The sequence below is a fragment of the Bos grunniens genome, chromosome 27, assembly GCF_055505025.1.
Source record: "Bos grunniens cultivar Pamir isolate PY7600 chromosome 27, Bosgru_T2T1.0, whole genome shotgun sequence".
In the NCBI taxonomy this organism is placed as follows: domain Eukaryota; kingdom Metazoa; phylum Chordata; class Mammalia; order Artiodactyla; family Bovidae; genus Bos; species Bos grunniens.
Genome location: NC_141191.1, coordinates 34724023 through 34738629, shown reverse-complemented (window position 1 = coordinate 34738629; position 14607 = coordinate 34724023). Strand labels below are relative to the sequence as shown.

Genomic DNA, 14607 nt, shown 5'->3' with positions numbered 1-14607 from the left:
AAGAGGTTGCTTTGTTAAGAGATGCGGTGAATCTGTGAGGAACTTCCCCAAGACAAAACCTTGAAGGATTCACTGGGGAATTTCTGCGTGTCCAGACTTTCTGGGGCTGGGTACCAGGCCCACCAGGGTCCAGGGGCTGGACAGCATCGTCAGAGACAGGCTGCACAGGTGGGTGGGATCCAGGATGGCGTGCGGTTGTCACTCAGGAAACTTGCCGTGGACGCTGTCAGGGTTTTGGCGGAAATCTGAATACTCATGCTTGGCCCACGTAACAAGACAAAGTCACAACTGGCTCTCTCTGCGAAAGGTCCTAGCCTGTGGTGGGCATATTGGACTTTGGTTTCCTTTAGTGATCTGGGTTTGAGTCAGCCTCCCAGAGTTCCCCGCCCAGATCCCCTCCTTAGTTCTTCTTGATCTGCAGACACGCACAAGCTTGAGGGGTCTCTTGTTCCAACTACGTCTCTCCCAAAGTTTCCACGGAACCCTCAGAACCCTCAGCCGAGTTTGCAGAGAAGTGAGGTATCTGAAAGAACCTTGTGACTCTGCAGAAGTCAGCCACGTCGCTTGGGAAAACCGTGTCTTTCCTGGCTTCTGTTTTGACTTAAAAAGAATGGGTGAGGGGTGACTGGAGAACCCCGGAGGGCAGCCAGGGGGAGGTGGCAGATGCTGTGAAGGTGGTGGGCGGGGTGCCCTCCCTGATCCCGGCCCCTCTCTCACATCTGTACCCTCTCAGATGAAGTTGAAAAAGAGAAGGGGTGGGACTTTCTCTGGTGGTCCAGTGGCTGAGACTCCACACTCCTAATTTAGGGGGACCAGGTTCAATCCCTGGTCAAAGAACTAAATCCCCCATGCCACGCAGCCAAATAAGTAAACAATCTCCATTAGAAACCATTCTCCTGATAGATAAATACATTTATTAAAAACAGGGTGATGCTAGATGACAGTCTCTCCCAGGGTAATTTGCCGACAGTGGCACCCCAATGCTTGCCCCTCAGGTAGGCCAATGTCGCCACCTAGAGGTAGCTCTGAGTCTCTTAACAGCAAGAGGCCACATCTTTTCATAATTCCTGAAATGCAAACATTTAACTTTCTGGCCTTTAGAATTTACAGTAATCAGTTCAGTTCAGTCGCTCAGTCATGTCCAACTCTTTGTGACCCCATGAACCGCAGCACGCCAGGCCTCCCTGTCCATCACCAACTCCCGGAGTCCACCTAAACCCATGTCCATCGAGTTGGTGATGCCATCCAACCATCTCATCCTCTGTCGTCCCCTTCTCCTCCTGCCCTCAATCTTTCCCAGCATCAGGGTCTTTTCAAATGAGTCAGCTCTTCGTATCAGGTGGCCAAAGTATTGGACTTTCAGCTTCATCAGTCCTTCCAATGAACACCCAGGACTGATCTTCTTTAGGATGGACTGGTTGGATCTCCTTGCAGTCCAAGGGACTCTCAAGAGTCTTCTCCAACACCACAGTTCAAAAGCATCAATTCTTCAGCACTCAGCTTTCTTTATAGTCCAACTCTCACATCCATACATGACCACTGGAAAAACCATAGCCTTGACTAGATGGACCTTTGTTGACAAAGTAATGTCTCTGCTTTTTAACATGCTGTCTAGGTTGGTCATAACTTTCCTTCCAAGGAGTAAGCATCTTTTAATTTCATGGCTGCAATCACCATCGGCAGTGATTTTGGAACCCAGAAAAATAAAGTCAGCCACTGTTTCCACTGCTTCCCCATCTGTTTGCCATGAAGTGATGGGACCAGATGCCATGATCTTAGTTTTCTCAATGTTGAGCTTTAAGCCAACTTTTTCACTCTCCTCTTTCACTTTCATCAAGAGGCTTTTTAGTTCCTCTTCACTTATTGCTTCACTAAGGGTGGTATCATCTGCATATCTGAGGTTATTGATATTTCTCCCTGCAATCTTGATTCCAGCTTGTGCTTCTTCCAGCCCAGTGTTTCTCATGATGTACTCTGCATATAAGTTAAATAAGCAGGGTGACAATATACAGCCTTGACGTACTCCTTTTCCTATTTGGAACCAGTCTGTTGTTCCATGTCCAGTTCTAACTGTTGCTTCCTGACCTGCATACAGGTTTCTCAAGAGGCAGGTCAGGTGGTCTGGTATTCCCAGCTCTTTCAGAATTTTCCAGTTTATTGTGATCCACACAGTCAAAGGCTTTGAACTTCAGAATCCCTCCTTTTATCTGCAGTGTGGCTTTGGCTGCATCTGACTCTCGAGAGTCCCTTGGACTTCAAGGAGATCCAACCAGTCAATCCTAAAGGAAATTAGTCCTGAATATTTATTGGAAAGACTGACGCTGAAGCTGAAGCTCCAATACTTTGGCCACCTGATGAGAAGAACCGACTCATTGGAAAAGACCCTGATGCTGGGAAAGATTGAGGGCAGGAGGAGAAGGGGACGACAAAGGATGAGATGGTTGGATGGTATCACCAACTCAATAAACTTGAGTTTGAGCAAGCTCTGTGAGTTGGTTATGGACAGGGAAGCCTGGTGTGCTGCAGTCCATGGGGTTGCAGAGTCGGACACGACTGAGTGACTGAACTGTGGCCTAAGGCGCACCATTCTCGTAAGCTGTGCAATGCCAGGATGGGTGTGGTGGCTTCCAGTTGGGTCCAGTGCCCTCTCCTGTTAGACTCACTCACTACACCAGATCGTAGAAAATAAATCTTTTAATTGCTTTGTAATTAGCACAGAAGGTGTAATTCAAACTCACATTTTTATTTAATAGATGCTGAATTATCACACGAGAGCTTTGATTGAAACAGTATAGGAATCGTAATGGTTTAAGTTTCACAAAACTGCATTCAGCAGCATTATCATGGGAGTTGTTTTCATACAATTAAAAGACTGGGGTTTGAATAAATAAGAAAAATCCACCTAGAAACAAACGATGACCCAGACCACAGCCGTCTGTCGTGACTGCCCGAGAATTGTGCTTTCTGGGTTTTGAAGAGCTAGCTACACAATTGACAATCTAGAGTTGCAAAATCCTGGCTTATAAATACAGTCGGGAGGGGAAGCTATAAATGCGCCTAAAAAGAACTCCCAGGAATAGGGCCCTCAAAGCCAAGTCTTGTTGAAACTGTGAGCCTGAACTGGCTTTGGGGGAAATCTTTAATTTCTGGGGAGCTACTGGAGATCCACTGGTGGTTGATATGAAATTACCACAGCGAGGACTGCGGTGGGGGGAAAAATTGTATCACTGGACTCTCATCACCACAGAGCCCTGGGTAAAAGCTCAAAGTCCTGTGTTTGGAAGGGATGGGAGGAAGGCCCGAGGCCTGCTCATGGTAGTCACCCTGTAATTTTCAGGGTCATAGGGTGGTTGATGGATGATACAACTCTCATCGGCCACAATATGGGCGTGCAGGATTAACTCGAGCTGGGTCCTGAAGTTACCCAAACTGCCATCTGGAGTGGAGACCGATGCTAACTGGGTGGGATGGAAAGTGGGGGGGACAGAGACCATGCTGCTCCAGCCTGGCAGAGGCGACTGCTCTGTGGGGTCTGTACGGAGCTGGCAACAGGGATTTTCTATCCAAGTAGATGACGAGTAGGAATCCCTCCAACTGTGGCAATTACAGGCAACACCTGGGAAACACATTCCTGGGCAAAGTTCAAGCCTGAACTCAACTCCTGGCCCTGACCTAGGCATCTGATCTGCAGAAACGTCTGGATTCCTCAAATCCAGTCCAAAGCCACTGCTTGCAGTGAGCTTCCTGTGTCAGACACTAGGTAAGACGCTTCCCAACCACACACATCGCCCCGGGCATGCTTTTGTCAGGTCCCAGGAGGGCGTGGTGGTGCGGTGACTGGGGGCCCCTGGAAGGCGGAGGCCCAGGTGAGCGCACGGTGAGTCTTCTGGATCTGGCTTCGGGTCAGTGTGCCTGGGCCACCTCCTCCGGGGCCTGCAGCTCTGCTGGGGGTTTGTCCGTTTTCTTGGAGTAATCTCGCTCTCCAAAAATGGTGCTTCCGATGCGGACGTTGGTAGATCCCACTTCAATCTGTGGGGAAGAAGAAGGGGCTAAGTTTAAAAAAATAACGAGATGCAGCAGATGCAGCTGAAGGACTGTGGGGCAGTGGTGGTAAACACCAAAGGGGTGTTTACGAAGTACGTAAGGAGAGACTGCAGAGACTGGGGAAGGCGACTGGCACTTAGTGGGGTGGGCAACAGGGGTGGCAGCCGTGCGGGACACAGCAGCATGACAGAGAGCCGTCTTGTGGCCCACACGCCCTTCTCATATGCTGGGGTTTCAGAGGTGAGCAGCCCTCCCTGTGAGTGAGCACAGGATCGAATTCCATTTTATGTAGAAATACCAACCTTATGGCAGAGAGTGAAGAGGAACTAAAAAGCCTCTTGATGAAAGTGAAAGTGGAGTGAAAAAGTTGGCTTAAAGCTCAACATTCAGAAAACGAAGATCATGGCATCCGGTCCCATCACTTCATGGGAAATAGATGGGGAAACAATGGAATCAGTGTCAGACTTTATTTTTTTGGCCTCCAAAATCACTGCAGATGGTGACTGCAGCCATGAAATTAAAAGACGCTTACTCCTTGGAAGGAAAGTTATGACCAACCTAGATAGCATATTGAAAAGCAGAGCTATTACTTTGCCAACAAAGGTCCATCTAGTCAAGGCTATGGTTCTTCCTATGGTCATGTATGGATGTGAGAGTTGGACTGTGAAGAAGGCTGAGTGCCAAAGAATTGATGCTTTTGAACTGTGGTGTTGGAGAAGGCTCTTCAGAGTCCCTTGGACTGCAAGGAGATCCAACCAGTTCATTCTGAAGGAGATCAGCCCTGAGATTTCTTTGGAAGGAATGATGCTAAAGCTGAAATTCCAGTACTTTGGCCACCTCATGCGAAGAGTTGACTCACTGGAAAAGACTCTGATGCTGGGAGGGATTGGGGGCAGAAGGAGAAGGGGCCAACAGAGGATGAGATGGCTGGATGGCATCACCGACTCGATGGATGTGAGTCTGGGTGAACTCCGGGAGTTGATGATGGACAGGGAGGCCTGGCGTGCTGCGATTCATGGGGTCGCAGAGAGTTGGACATGACTGAGTGACTGAACTGAACTGAATATACTCTTATCTTCCAATCCTGCAACTACTGTAGATCCAGAGGAAAGTTTTACAGTGTGGTTCTTGGAACTTGATCAAATTAGCCTCCGCTCTGGAAGATCGTGTATGTGAGTTGCTAACACAGCACGTCTATCAGTGTGTGCTCAGAGCCGCTGCATCCTGGGGGATCTCTGCGTACGATCAGACACTTCGTCAGGACTCAGTGTCATATGACCACGCCCAAGCATGAACACAGGGAAACGTCTTTTTAAAAAGCTGCAGTGTAAATTCTTTCGATTTTCCTTTAGATCCCACTTAGGGAATTAAACTGAGTTGTAATTTTTTTTTTAAATGAGGTGTCAAGCTATAATTTTTATACAGTTCATTTGAAAAAAAAGAAGGGGCCGGGGACATCAGCGTAGGTGAGAGACACTGCCGCGTGGCGCCTCGATGCGACGGCCGGGGACATCAGCGTAGGTGAGAGACACTGCCGCGTGTGCCTCGGTGCGACGGCCGGGGACATCAGCGTAGGTGAGAGACACTGCCGCGTGGCGCCTCGATGCGACGGCCGGGGACATCAGCGTAGGTGAGAGACACTGCCGCGTGGCGCCTCGATGCGACGGCCGGGGACATCAGCGTAGGTGAGAGACACTGCCGCGTGTGCCTCGATGCGACGGCGAGGCGCTGCCTTTGGACCCGTCCTGCAGGCACCCGAGGGCGCCCGGGAGATACTCACCGCGTGCTGGAAGTCCACGGACATGCCCATGCTCAGCTCCACCTGCTCGGGGGGGGCACCCAGCTTCCTGCACAGCTCCTCCCGGAGGGACAGCAACACCTGACGGGGAGACAAGTGTGACGCCATCTTACCCCGAGGGTGGCTGAGAGGGGCCGAATCTTAACACCTCTGACAGAAAACTACTTCTTTATTCCTCATGGCTTCAAGGCCTGTCAAAATCACCACAAATCACTGGAAGGGTTTGTAGAGAACTCTCCTACTTTCAAGAAAACTGTCACTCATTGGAGAGGAAGCCGGAGCTCCTTTTCTCTGAAGACCATGTGTCAGGCAGGTTCAGACTGAGTGGAGAAGGGTCTGTGGGGGTTTGGGGGACCTGTTCCCATTTTCCGTATGAGGAGAGTTTAAGAGGTGGGTTATCAAGTAACATGACAAGAGATGTGTGGAAAGTCTGTGGAGCTGACGGCAGCAGCCAGCCCCGGATACCCTCAGCGGATGTGAGCAGCGCCCTCAACCCAGGCCCGAGTACCTGGAAGTCTGGGTTCGGTCCTTGACTAAGATTGTGCCCGAAGCTCCCAATGGTCATCAGCCCCACGAACTCCAGGCTGGGGCACCTGGCGTTGATGTGTTCCACCAGGGCCACCGTCTCTGCAGGGGGCAGGCCGTGTTTGCCTTCACAAAAGAGACAGAAGACCCACAGGTTCTAGGAAGCCAGAGGAACACCGTTCCCTAGGACAGGGGAGGCGACTCTCAGGCAAGAGGACTTCTTGGGAGAACTTGTCCTCAAGACTGAACTGGTGACTGAAATGGTGAGGTGTCTGTCTGTGTTGCTCCCCTTCTGACCCGGTCCTGAGTATCTCAAGGAAAGAGCTAAAAACTGGATTCTCTTTATTCTGCCTCAGCATCTGAAGACAGCTAGAGTAGAAGGAAAAGGAAAAAAATACCCAAAACACTGCTTTTCTTCAAATAGAAAAAAAAATTAATCTAAAAAAAAAAAAAAATCTGAACTTTCCTGGCGGTTCAGTGGTTAAGATTATGGGCTTCCTGTGTGAGGGTGGGGGGGAAGCCATCGGGTTTGATATCCCAGGTCAGGGAACTAAGATCCTGCGTGTTGGGTGTGCAGTGGAGCCAAAACATTTAAAAAGAAAAACAAAAAAACACCAAGAAGACGCACATTGCCCAAACGCCAGATTAACCAGAGAATTATTTTTCCAAATCTGGTACTTTCACAGTTTCATTAATTTATTAGTGGAATTGTAAAAACAAATAAAAATGAAGTATATATCATACAGTTTTGACTAGAACTTCGCAAAATTTACCCGATCTTGCTCATTAAAAACCAGAGAAGGAATCTGTGGGAAAACATTACTTGTTATGCAGGTATGAGGACAGATTCTGTCCTTCCCTCATTTAACAAAGAGAGATGCTAGTAACACTCCAATCTTTAAGGCATTTTAGGGCAAATGATAGCCATTGATCAAGAAATGCTGTAATGGACTCCATCTGGAATCTGTTTCAGGTTTACGTATCAGGATAAAGTAACGTATAATCTTGGAGAAGGCAATGGCAACCCACTCCAGTACTCTTGCCTGGAAAATCCCATGGACAGAGGAGCCTGGTAGGCTGCAGTCCATGGGGTCGCTAAGAGTCAGACACGACTGACTGACTTCACTTTCACGCATTGGAGGAGGAAATGGCAACCCACTCCAGTGTTCTTGCCTGGAGAATCCCAGGGATGACAGGGCCTGGTGGGCTGCCATCTATGGGGTCGCACAGAGTCAGACACGACTGTAGCGACTTAGCAGCAGCAGCAGCAACGTATAATCTAGGTGCACGTACAGATAATGCTGATTGTTAAGCAACCAACTCCAGTGTTCTTGCCTGGAGAATCCCAGGGATGGGGGAGCCTGGTGGCTGCCATCTGTGGGGTCACACAAAGTCGGACACGACTGAAGTGACTTAGCAAAGCATAGCATAGTGAATGCTTATGTACCAGGCACACACGCCAAGTCCCTACGGTTTTTTATTTAATGCAGGAGCTCTGTGAAATAAGTGTTCTCACTCTCTCCATTCTAAAAAAAGAGGAGACTGAAGCTCTGGGAGGCTAAGGGCCTTTCTCAAGGCCACAGGGCCAGGAAGTGTGGAACTGGGACGTGGATCCTGGCAGCCTGACTCCGGCCCCAGGCTTGTTCCTTCAACCTAAGCTCTATCAGCAAACGACTGGTCTGTAAACACGGATTCTTAGCAAACAGCTAACAAGTAAGATGCATAGGGTCCTGTACCAACAGCTTTACCTCCATCTCCACACTCAAGCCTCGCAGCACCCTCGGAACTACCGCTCTGCTATCGCTGGCAGGTAAGGAAAACGAAGGGTTGGAAGGCCAGGCACGTCACTCAAGGTTCCAGCGCTGGGGCGTGGTAGAGCTCAAACCCCAGGTCTGCCTGTTCCAGGCCCAGGCTCTGACTTCTGTGCTATACTGCTAACCCAAGCCTTGTCAAGATATTCCCTGACTGGTGCCCACAGTGGGTTTTGTTCGATTTTCTCCCAATAATGGAAACATGATTTGTTAAGGTTTGAGAAGTATTACACATGTAAATTCGCAATCTCTTTTGGGAGGGAGGGTGACCTCCGGGAATTTTCAGGATCAAAGTCACACAAGCCCCTTCTTGAGTCTCCTTGCCGGCCTCTTCAGAAACTAAGAACGCATTAAAGAATTAGACGTGGACTGGTTTGGAGGTCCTTGTGCCACCGAGACCCTACACACGACAGCTTATTTAACGGCCCTGCGAGCTCCTTCTGTGACCTACTGCATCGGGTGTTCAGGCCTGCCATCTGTCCTGCGCTCCACCATATCCTAAGGGGAAAAAGTCTGCCACCCCCGTCTGCTCACTTACTCGCCTCTCCGCTGGTGTTTATCTGGACCATAACCTTTAACCTTTCAGGGGAACCTTTTTTCTGCCACGCACTGTTCACTTTGTCCGCCAGCTTCACAGAATCGACCGTCTCCAGCATGGAGAGGTTGGGGACAGCTGTAACGAGAGGCAGGTGAGGTTATAGTAGCCACAACTGCTGAGCCTGTACGCCACACCAGGAGAAGCCACTGCAGCGAGAAGGCCATACAACAGAATGAAGAGTGGCCTCCACCTGCAGTGACGAAGGCCCAGCACAGCCAAGATAAAAAAGAAAATTATGTTCGTTACACAATAAAATGAACCTCAAACAAAAAAAAGGAAAGGGCAAAAGTGTTTCCTGTGCTAGCCAAAAAATTTTTATGGGCTTCAATTCCTTCTCGTTTATTTCAAAAACCGCCCAAAAAATACATAATGTGTGCTAGGGTAGGTTTCCAAGTATATAATACCCAGCCAACTGTGAGTTCATTTTGTTCTTATCATGATGTTTCCCTTTAATCAAGAACTAAGATTTCTTTCCCAAAAGAATCCCTGAAGCATAAATGATGACTGAGGGATAATCTAAAATATTTCCTCTTCCACAGAAGGGACTGTATGTGATACAATGACGAAAAAAACTGTGTCTTCATATTTAGAGTTTTATCTTACCCATCAGTTTGTTGACATTCTGTTTCTGTAGATGGCCAATGAAGTGCCATTTGATCTCAGGACACGAAGACAGAATCTGAAGAGAAAGAGGTGGTTGCGTTTAACTCAGAGTCTGTGGAGGGCTTGCCAGCTCACACACTTCGCACATCCCCGTCTCACCTTTCCGGTCTAAGCGATAAACCACTATTGCATCTTCAGTCAGGCCCTTAAAGACACTTAGAGAAAAACTGAAGGCTTCTATTTCTCTTCCTTGTTCCTGTCAACTCTCCCCTTCTTTCAGATACTTCCCCTTGAGAAGAAACTGATTAAAGCTTTTAAATCTCAAAAGGATTCAAGGTTACAGCAAGCTTCTAAAATCACCATCTTCAAAAAAGCTACAAAGAAGAAAATGACGGTGTTGAGAGAGAAAATCTAGATGAGAAATATTTGGGGCTCACGGCGAACGCAGGCACTTCTACCATCAGCCTGACCTCCTGCTCTGAAACTCAACTACCAAGGTGGGTCTAATTTCCAACTGAACAGTCAAGATTTAGATACAAAGAATTCAGATTCCACTTACTTGAGGATTTGATGCTTTTTCAAGCAGTTCCTGAACCTACAGGGTAAAAAACAGAGTAAGTCAGAAGCCTGGCACATTCGACTCTTCTGAGAGCAGCTTATGGGCAGGAAAAGGGCCCTCACGTACATAGTTCTCCCCGAAAGTGCGTTGCCCGTGACTGTAGGCCTCTATCACCATGTCCGCAGGTTTCGTTTTGCTGACTGCTACTAGCCGGGGCTGGATGGCTGGGAGATCCTGCCAAGAGGAAAAGAGCCAGATGAGTCAATGTTTGGACTTATTATCCTGATAAGTCCTGTAGGACATCCTGTAGGATGGATCGGCAGAGATCTTTACTTGGCATTTGATAAGATCCACTTTTCCAAGACAGCAGGGCTATCAGTATCAAATAATGTTGATGAAATGTCTTTTGTATGCATGGCATCTAAATCTAATATGTTAGCCACCTTAATATCTAGCAGAGCAGAAGGGACCACCCTGGTGGTCCAGGGGTTAAGAGTCTGTGCTTTCAGGGGGCATGGGTTTGATCCCTGGTTGGGGAACTTAGATCTCACATGCTGCATTGCATGGCCAAAAAATAAATACATGTAAAAACTAAATTAAAAAAAAATCTAGCAGAACACCTTTCTCTCTCACGAGAGCTGGGCAGGTAAGTAAAAACTTTATTTGCTAGGAGTGTGGTCTTTAACCAATATTACCAGTATCATCTGGGTCCCCTCCTGACCCACTGGGTGCGAATCTCAGACTGGAGTCTGAGAATCTGCTTTAAAACAAACTCTTCAGCTGACTCTCTTGCATGGCAAGGTTGGAGGTTTAAGAATCACTTAGTTAAGAAAAGGCATCAATCTCTGACTAGAAGGGAGGCCACTTCCAGTTCCTAAAACCCCAAGGTCAACAGTTTTGGAAACTCATTGTGATCCTGGGGTAGTTATCAATACTGCCTACAATACCGCCTCTCAGAAGCAGCCTTAGGGTAACTCTGTAATTTACGTGGCAGAACCAGTGGCAGAGGGGTGTCCCTGGTGATCCAGTGGTTAAGAATCCGCCTTCCAATGAAGTTCCATCTCTGATCAGGGAACTAAGATCCCACATGCCTTGGGGCAATTAAGCCCACCTCACAACTAGAGACAAGGGGGCGTGCCACAATGAAGATCCTGGGTGGTGCAACTCAGACCTGATGCAGCCAAATAAAATATTGAAAAAGAAAAGAAAAGAAACAGTGGCAAAACTGAAGCTTCCCTCCCTTAGTCGGTAAAGAATCCGCCTACAATGAAGGAGACCCGGGTTCGATTCCTGGGTTGGGAAGATCCCTTGGAGAAGGAAATGCCAACCCACTCCAGTATTCTTGCCTGGAAAATCCCACAGACAGAGGAGTCTGGCGGGCTACAGTCCGTGGAGTCACAGAGACTCAGACCCGTCTTAGCGACTTCACTTTCTTTCAAGGTTAACATCTATTTAACAGCCAAGCAAAGGCTATGCTAATGCAGGTCTCTGAGCTCTGATAACCATATACCATAAATGCTTGAACTAAGAACTTTGACTTCTCTCCATTCAAGCCTGGCTCACTCCACACCATTCAAAATAAAACTTGCACTTGAGGGAGGCAGGTACTGACCTTCAGTCTAAATAAATTCCAAGAGAAGACTAAATATAAACAAGGGAGGAAAAAACTCCCCCATAAACTGCTTGGGACTGGATGTCAGTTCCCTGCTGCCTCAAACGTGCAAAAGCAGCTCTGGGTGCTCCTCAAGTCGGGTCAATTCACCCTCTCCTTCGCTGGCGGAGGCGCTGACATTTACTTTATGAGCAATCTACTGGCTGAGACGCTGCCACACACGTGACCCCCAGCAGACCTGGCCTCCTTTGGGTGCACCTGTAGTGGGCGTCTTCTGCAGTCTCTGGATACAGGCCTGGCCCCTCTCCCCTCCGCCAAGGCTGCTGACCCCTACCACGAAGCAGGCTGGACAATGGTCGCGCTGCCTAGAGACTGGTCATTTTCCTGGGATCGCTAACCTTCAGAAAATCTGACAGGAGCTGGGGAATCCCCTTAGCCTTCGCTAGCTTTTCAGTGCCAAGGCAGCGGGCAGGTCCCGCCCCTCCAGGAGACCCCTCTGCGTCACTGTGACGACCCGTTCCCACGCAGGTGTCCCCCTTTCTCGGCGCGGCCGCCCACAGTCCCCGCGCGGTCCCCTTCCTCACCCGCGGCCGCCGCGCCACCGCCTGCTGCACGCGCTCGTTCACGGCTCGCAGAGCGAAGCCAATCCCCAGCTCCGCCGACATGCTGCCAGCTTTCCACATCCCCCAGGGACCAACGTGGAGCCACGGGCCCACGCACCCCGGGCAGAGACCCCTTCCGGTCCCGCCCAGCGCGGGTTTCCGTGAGGCCCAATCACCACTAAGCACCGAGTCGTTTTAGCCAATCGCCAGCGCAGGGTGGGACGGAGGCGGTGTGGCGGACAGCCCCGCCCCCCGGCGACGCCATCTTGGGGAGGTCGCCTCGGAGGCCCTGCGAGGCTCTTGGGTGCCGCTGGCGTCCTTCCGGGTGCCGCTGCCCCCGCCGCCCCGCCGCCCCCGCGGAAGCCGAGAGGTGCAGAGAACCTAGTGTGCTACCGAGGTCTTACTCCTCTAGCGGGGAGACGTGACTTTTATCTCAGATATTCTTGGGAGGAACCGTTAAGAGAGAGAAAGCTGTTACTAAAGAACTTGCAGGATTTACATGCATGGCTGTTTTCCTTTCGTTATCCTTCAACTCAGTGCTGCCCACTGTAAGCCACATACGTAATTTAAATTTTTCGAATAGGCACACAAAAAATACATTTGTCCTCTAAAGATGTACAAGTTGAGAGTTGCATATTTATTTGGGGCAAGATGAGGTGCCCAGGAGGCGGCAGCTCAGCTGAGCTGCTGCTGCTGCGAAGTCGCTTCAGTCGTGTCCGACTCTGCGACCCCATAGAGGGCAGCCCACCAGGCTCCCCGGTCCCTGGGATTCTCCAGGCAAGGACACAGGAGTGGGTTGCCATTGCCTTCTCCCCGATAGCTGAGGGACTGCTCCAAAGAGGTAGTGGGGGAAGGTCAATATATAAGATTTTGGTGCAGGGGAAATTCAATGCAATCACTTTGTGAGAGTTTTCCCCCCTAGTCAGGAGGATCTGATGCCACCATGAAGAGATTTTGTGCTTTACTAGATAAGAGGAGATCCAAGGATCAGGATCATAAAACCTGTTCCTGAAATATCCACCTATATAAAGACCTGTGCCATCAGATTCCCTGGAGCACAGAGTACCTCACTCCACCCTGAACTCCCTCAGGGGGTGCTGAAGGTCAACAGCTGCTTGCATCTCATCATATCTAGAAGAGCACTAAATCCCTTCATGATGACAACAGACACTGGCTGAATATCTTTTGTAAAATGAGCGCTTAATTGTATTGAACTCCACCTTCGACAAAATCTTATATATTGAGCTTCCCCCACTGCCTCTTGGGAGCAGTCTCTCAGAGCTATCGGGGGTACTGCTTCCCAGGCTGCAGTCCTCAATTTGCCCCAAATAAAACTCAACTTGTAGCTCTAAAGTTGTGCATGTCTTTTAGTTGACAATCACAACCCTTAGAAAGTCAAGTTACCCTAATCTGGAGCGACTGTATTAGACAGACATTCCTAAAGCATAATTATTCTTAATAGAGTTTATCTAACAGCTCATTGTTGCTGTTCAGTTGTTAAGTCCTTAAGTATCCGACTCTTTGCCACCTTATGGACTGCAGCACACTAGGCTTTCTCTGGAGTCTAAAGAATATTGTGACCACACTGTCAAAAATCATCTTTTTTTTGGCCACCTGATGCGAAGAGTCACCTGATGACTCATTGGGCAAGACCCTGATGCTGGGAAAGATTGAAGGCAGGAGAAGGGGACGACAGAGGATGAGATGGTTGGATGGCATCGCTGACTCAATGGACATGAGTTTGAGCAAGCTCCCTACTCTGTGGTCATAGTTTTATAGCCAAAATTTAGACCAGAGAGTGCTCAAATTGGCTCTGATAACAAGGGCAGATTGGTCCCAGCAGGGATTGTCCTTCTCGGGAAGTGGGGTTCTTAGTTTGATCAGCCCCAGGCTTTTGATTATAGGAGAAAACTCTGGAAATAAGGGAACTTGGGTCCATTTTCCTAGCCTGTGTCAATAAAGAGCTAATATTTTTAGGCCATTTTTCTTGTCATTGAATCATAGCTAGGGTGACCACTCATTAAAAATTTTTTTTCCCAAGGGGTTCCCAGGTGGAGTGTGGAACCTTAGAGGAAGTGCTTCCCACATTAGCTCAAGAAGTTTGTGTTGCACGCTCAAACCAAACCAAACCAGAACCTCACCTTCCAGGGATCACACTCTAAATAAAACAAAAGGCAAAGAGATGCCCAGAAATCAAAAGCCAAGTGACAAGAGTGTTCCCAAAAGATGGTAAAGTGATGACCAGAAATCAGAAGTTAAATGGCATAAATGCCGAACGTGACTTTCCAGTCTCACTAGATCTGCGACCTGGCAGAGTCAGTGCTAGCAGCCCTAATTTTTAGTTCTGATACAGTTTCAAGCAATTTCTTGTGGTTCGTGCATTCTCAGTCATGTGTGACTCTGTGATCCTATGGACTGTAGCCCACCGGGCTCCTCTTGTCCATGGAATTCTCCA

The 14607-nt window shown here is 48.8% G+C and overlaps 1 protein-coding gene across 4 annotated transcripts; it reads right to left on the bottom strand.

The window, feature by feature from the left end:
* Window positions 1-2676: 2676 nt before the first annotated feature.
* On the bottom strand, window positions 2677-12300 carry PLPBP (pyridoxal phosphate binding protein). 4 transcript variants are annotated; one of them, XR_015156197.1, is made up of 8 exons: window positions 12135-12300; window positions 10065-10172; window positions 9939-9974; window positions 9380-9455; window positions 8717-8851; window positions 6351-6493; window positions 4347-5923; window positions 2677-4029 (listed from the first exon to the last, which is right to left on the bottom strand). XR_015156197.1 is itself a non-coding variant. In XM_086380202.1 (8 exons), exons 1-8 carry the CDS (start codon window positions 12231-12233, stop codon window positions 3904-3906), a joined length of 822 nt encoding a protein of 273 aa, XP_086236328.1. In that variant the 5' UTR covers window positions 12234-12300; the 3' UTR covers window positions 2677-3903. The 4 variants fall into 4 exon arrangements, 3 of the variants coding, with proteins under 3 accessions (XP_086236328.1, XP_086236330.1, XP_086236329.1); XM_086380202.1 differs by having other exon boundaries at window positions 5825-5923; XM_086380204.1 differs by lacking the exon at window positions 8717-8851 and having other exon boundaries at window positions 5825-5923.
* Window positions 12301-14607: the final 2307 nt, after the last annotated feature.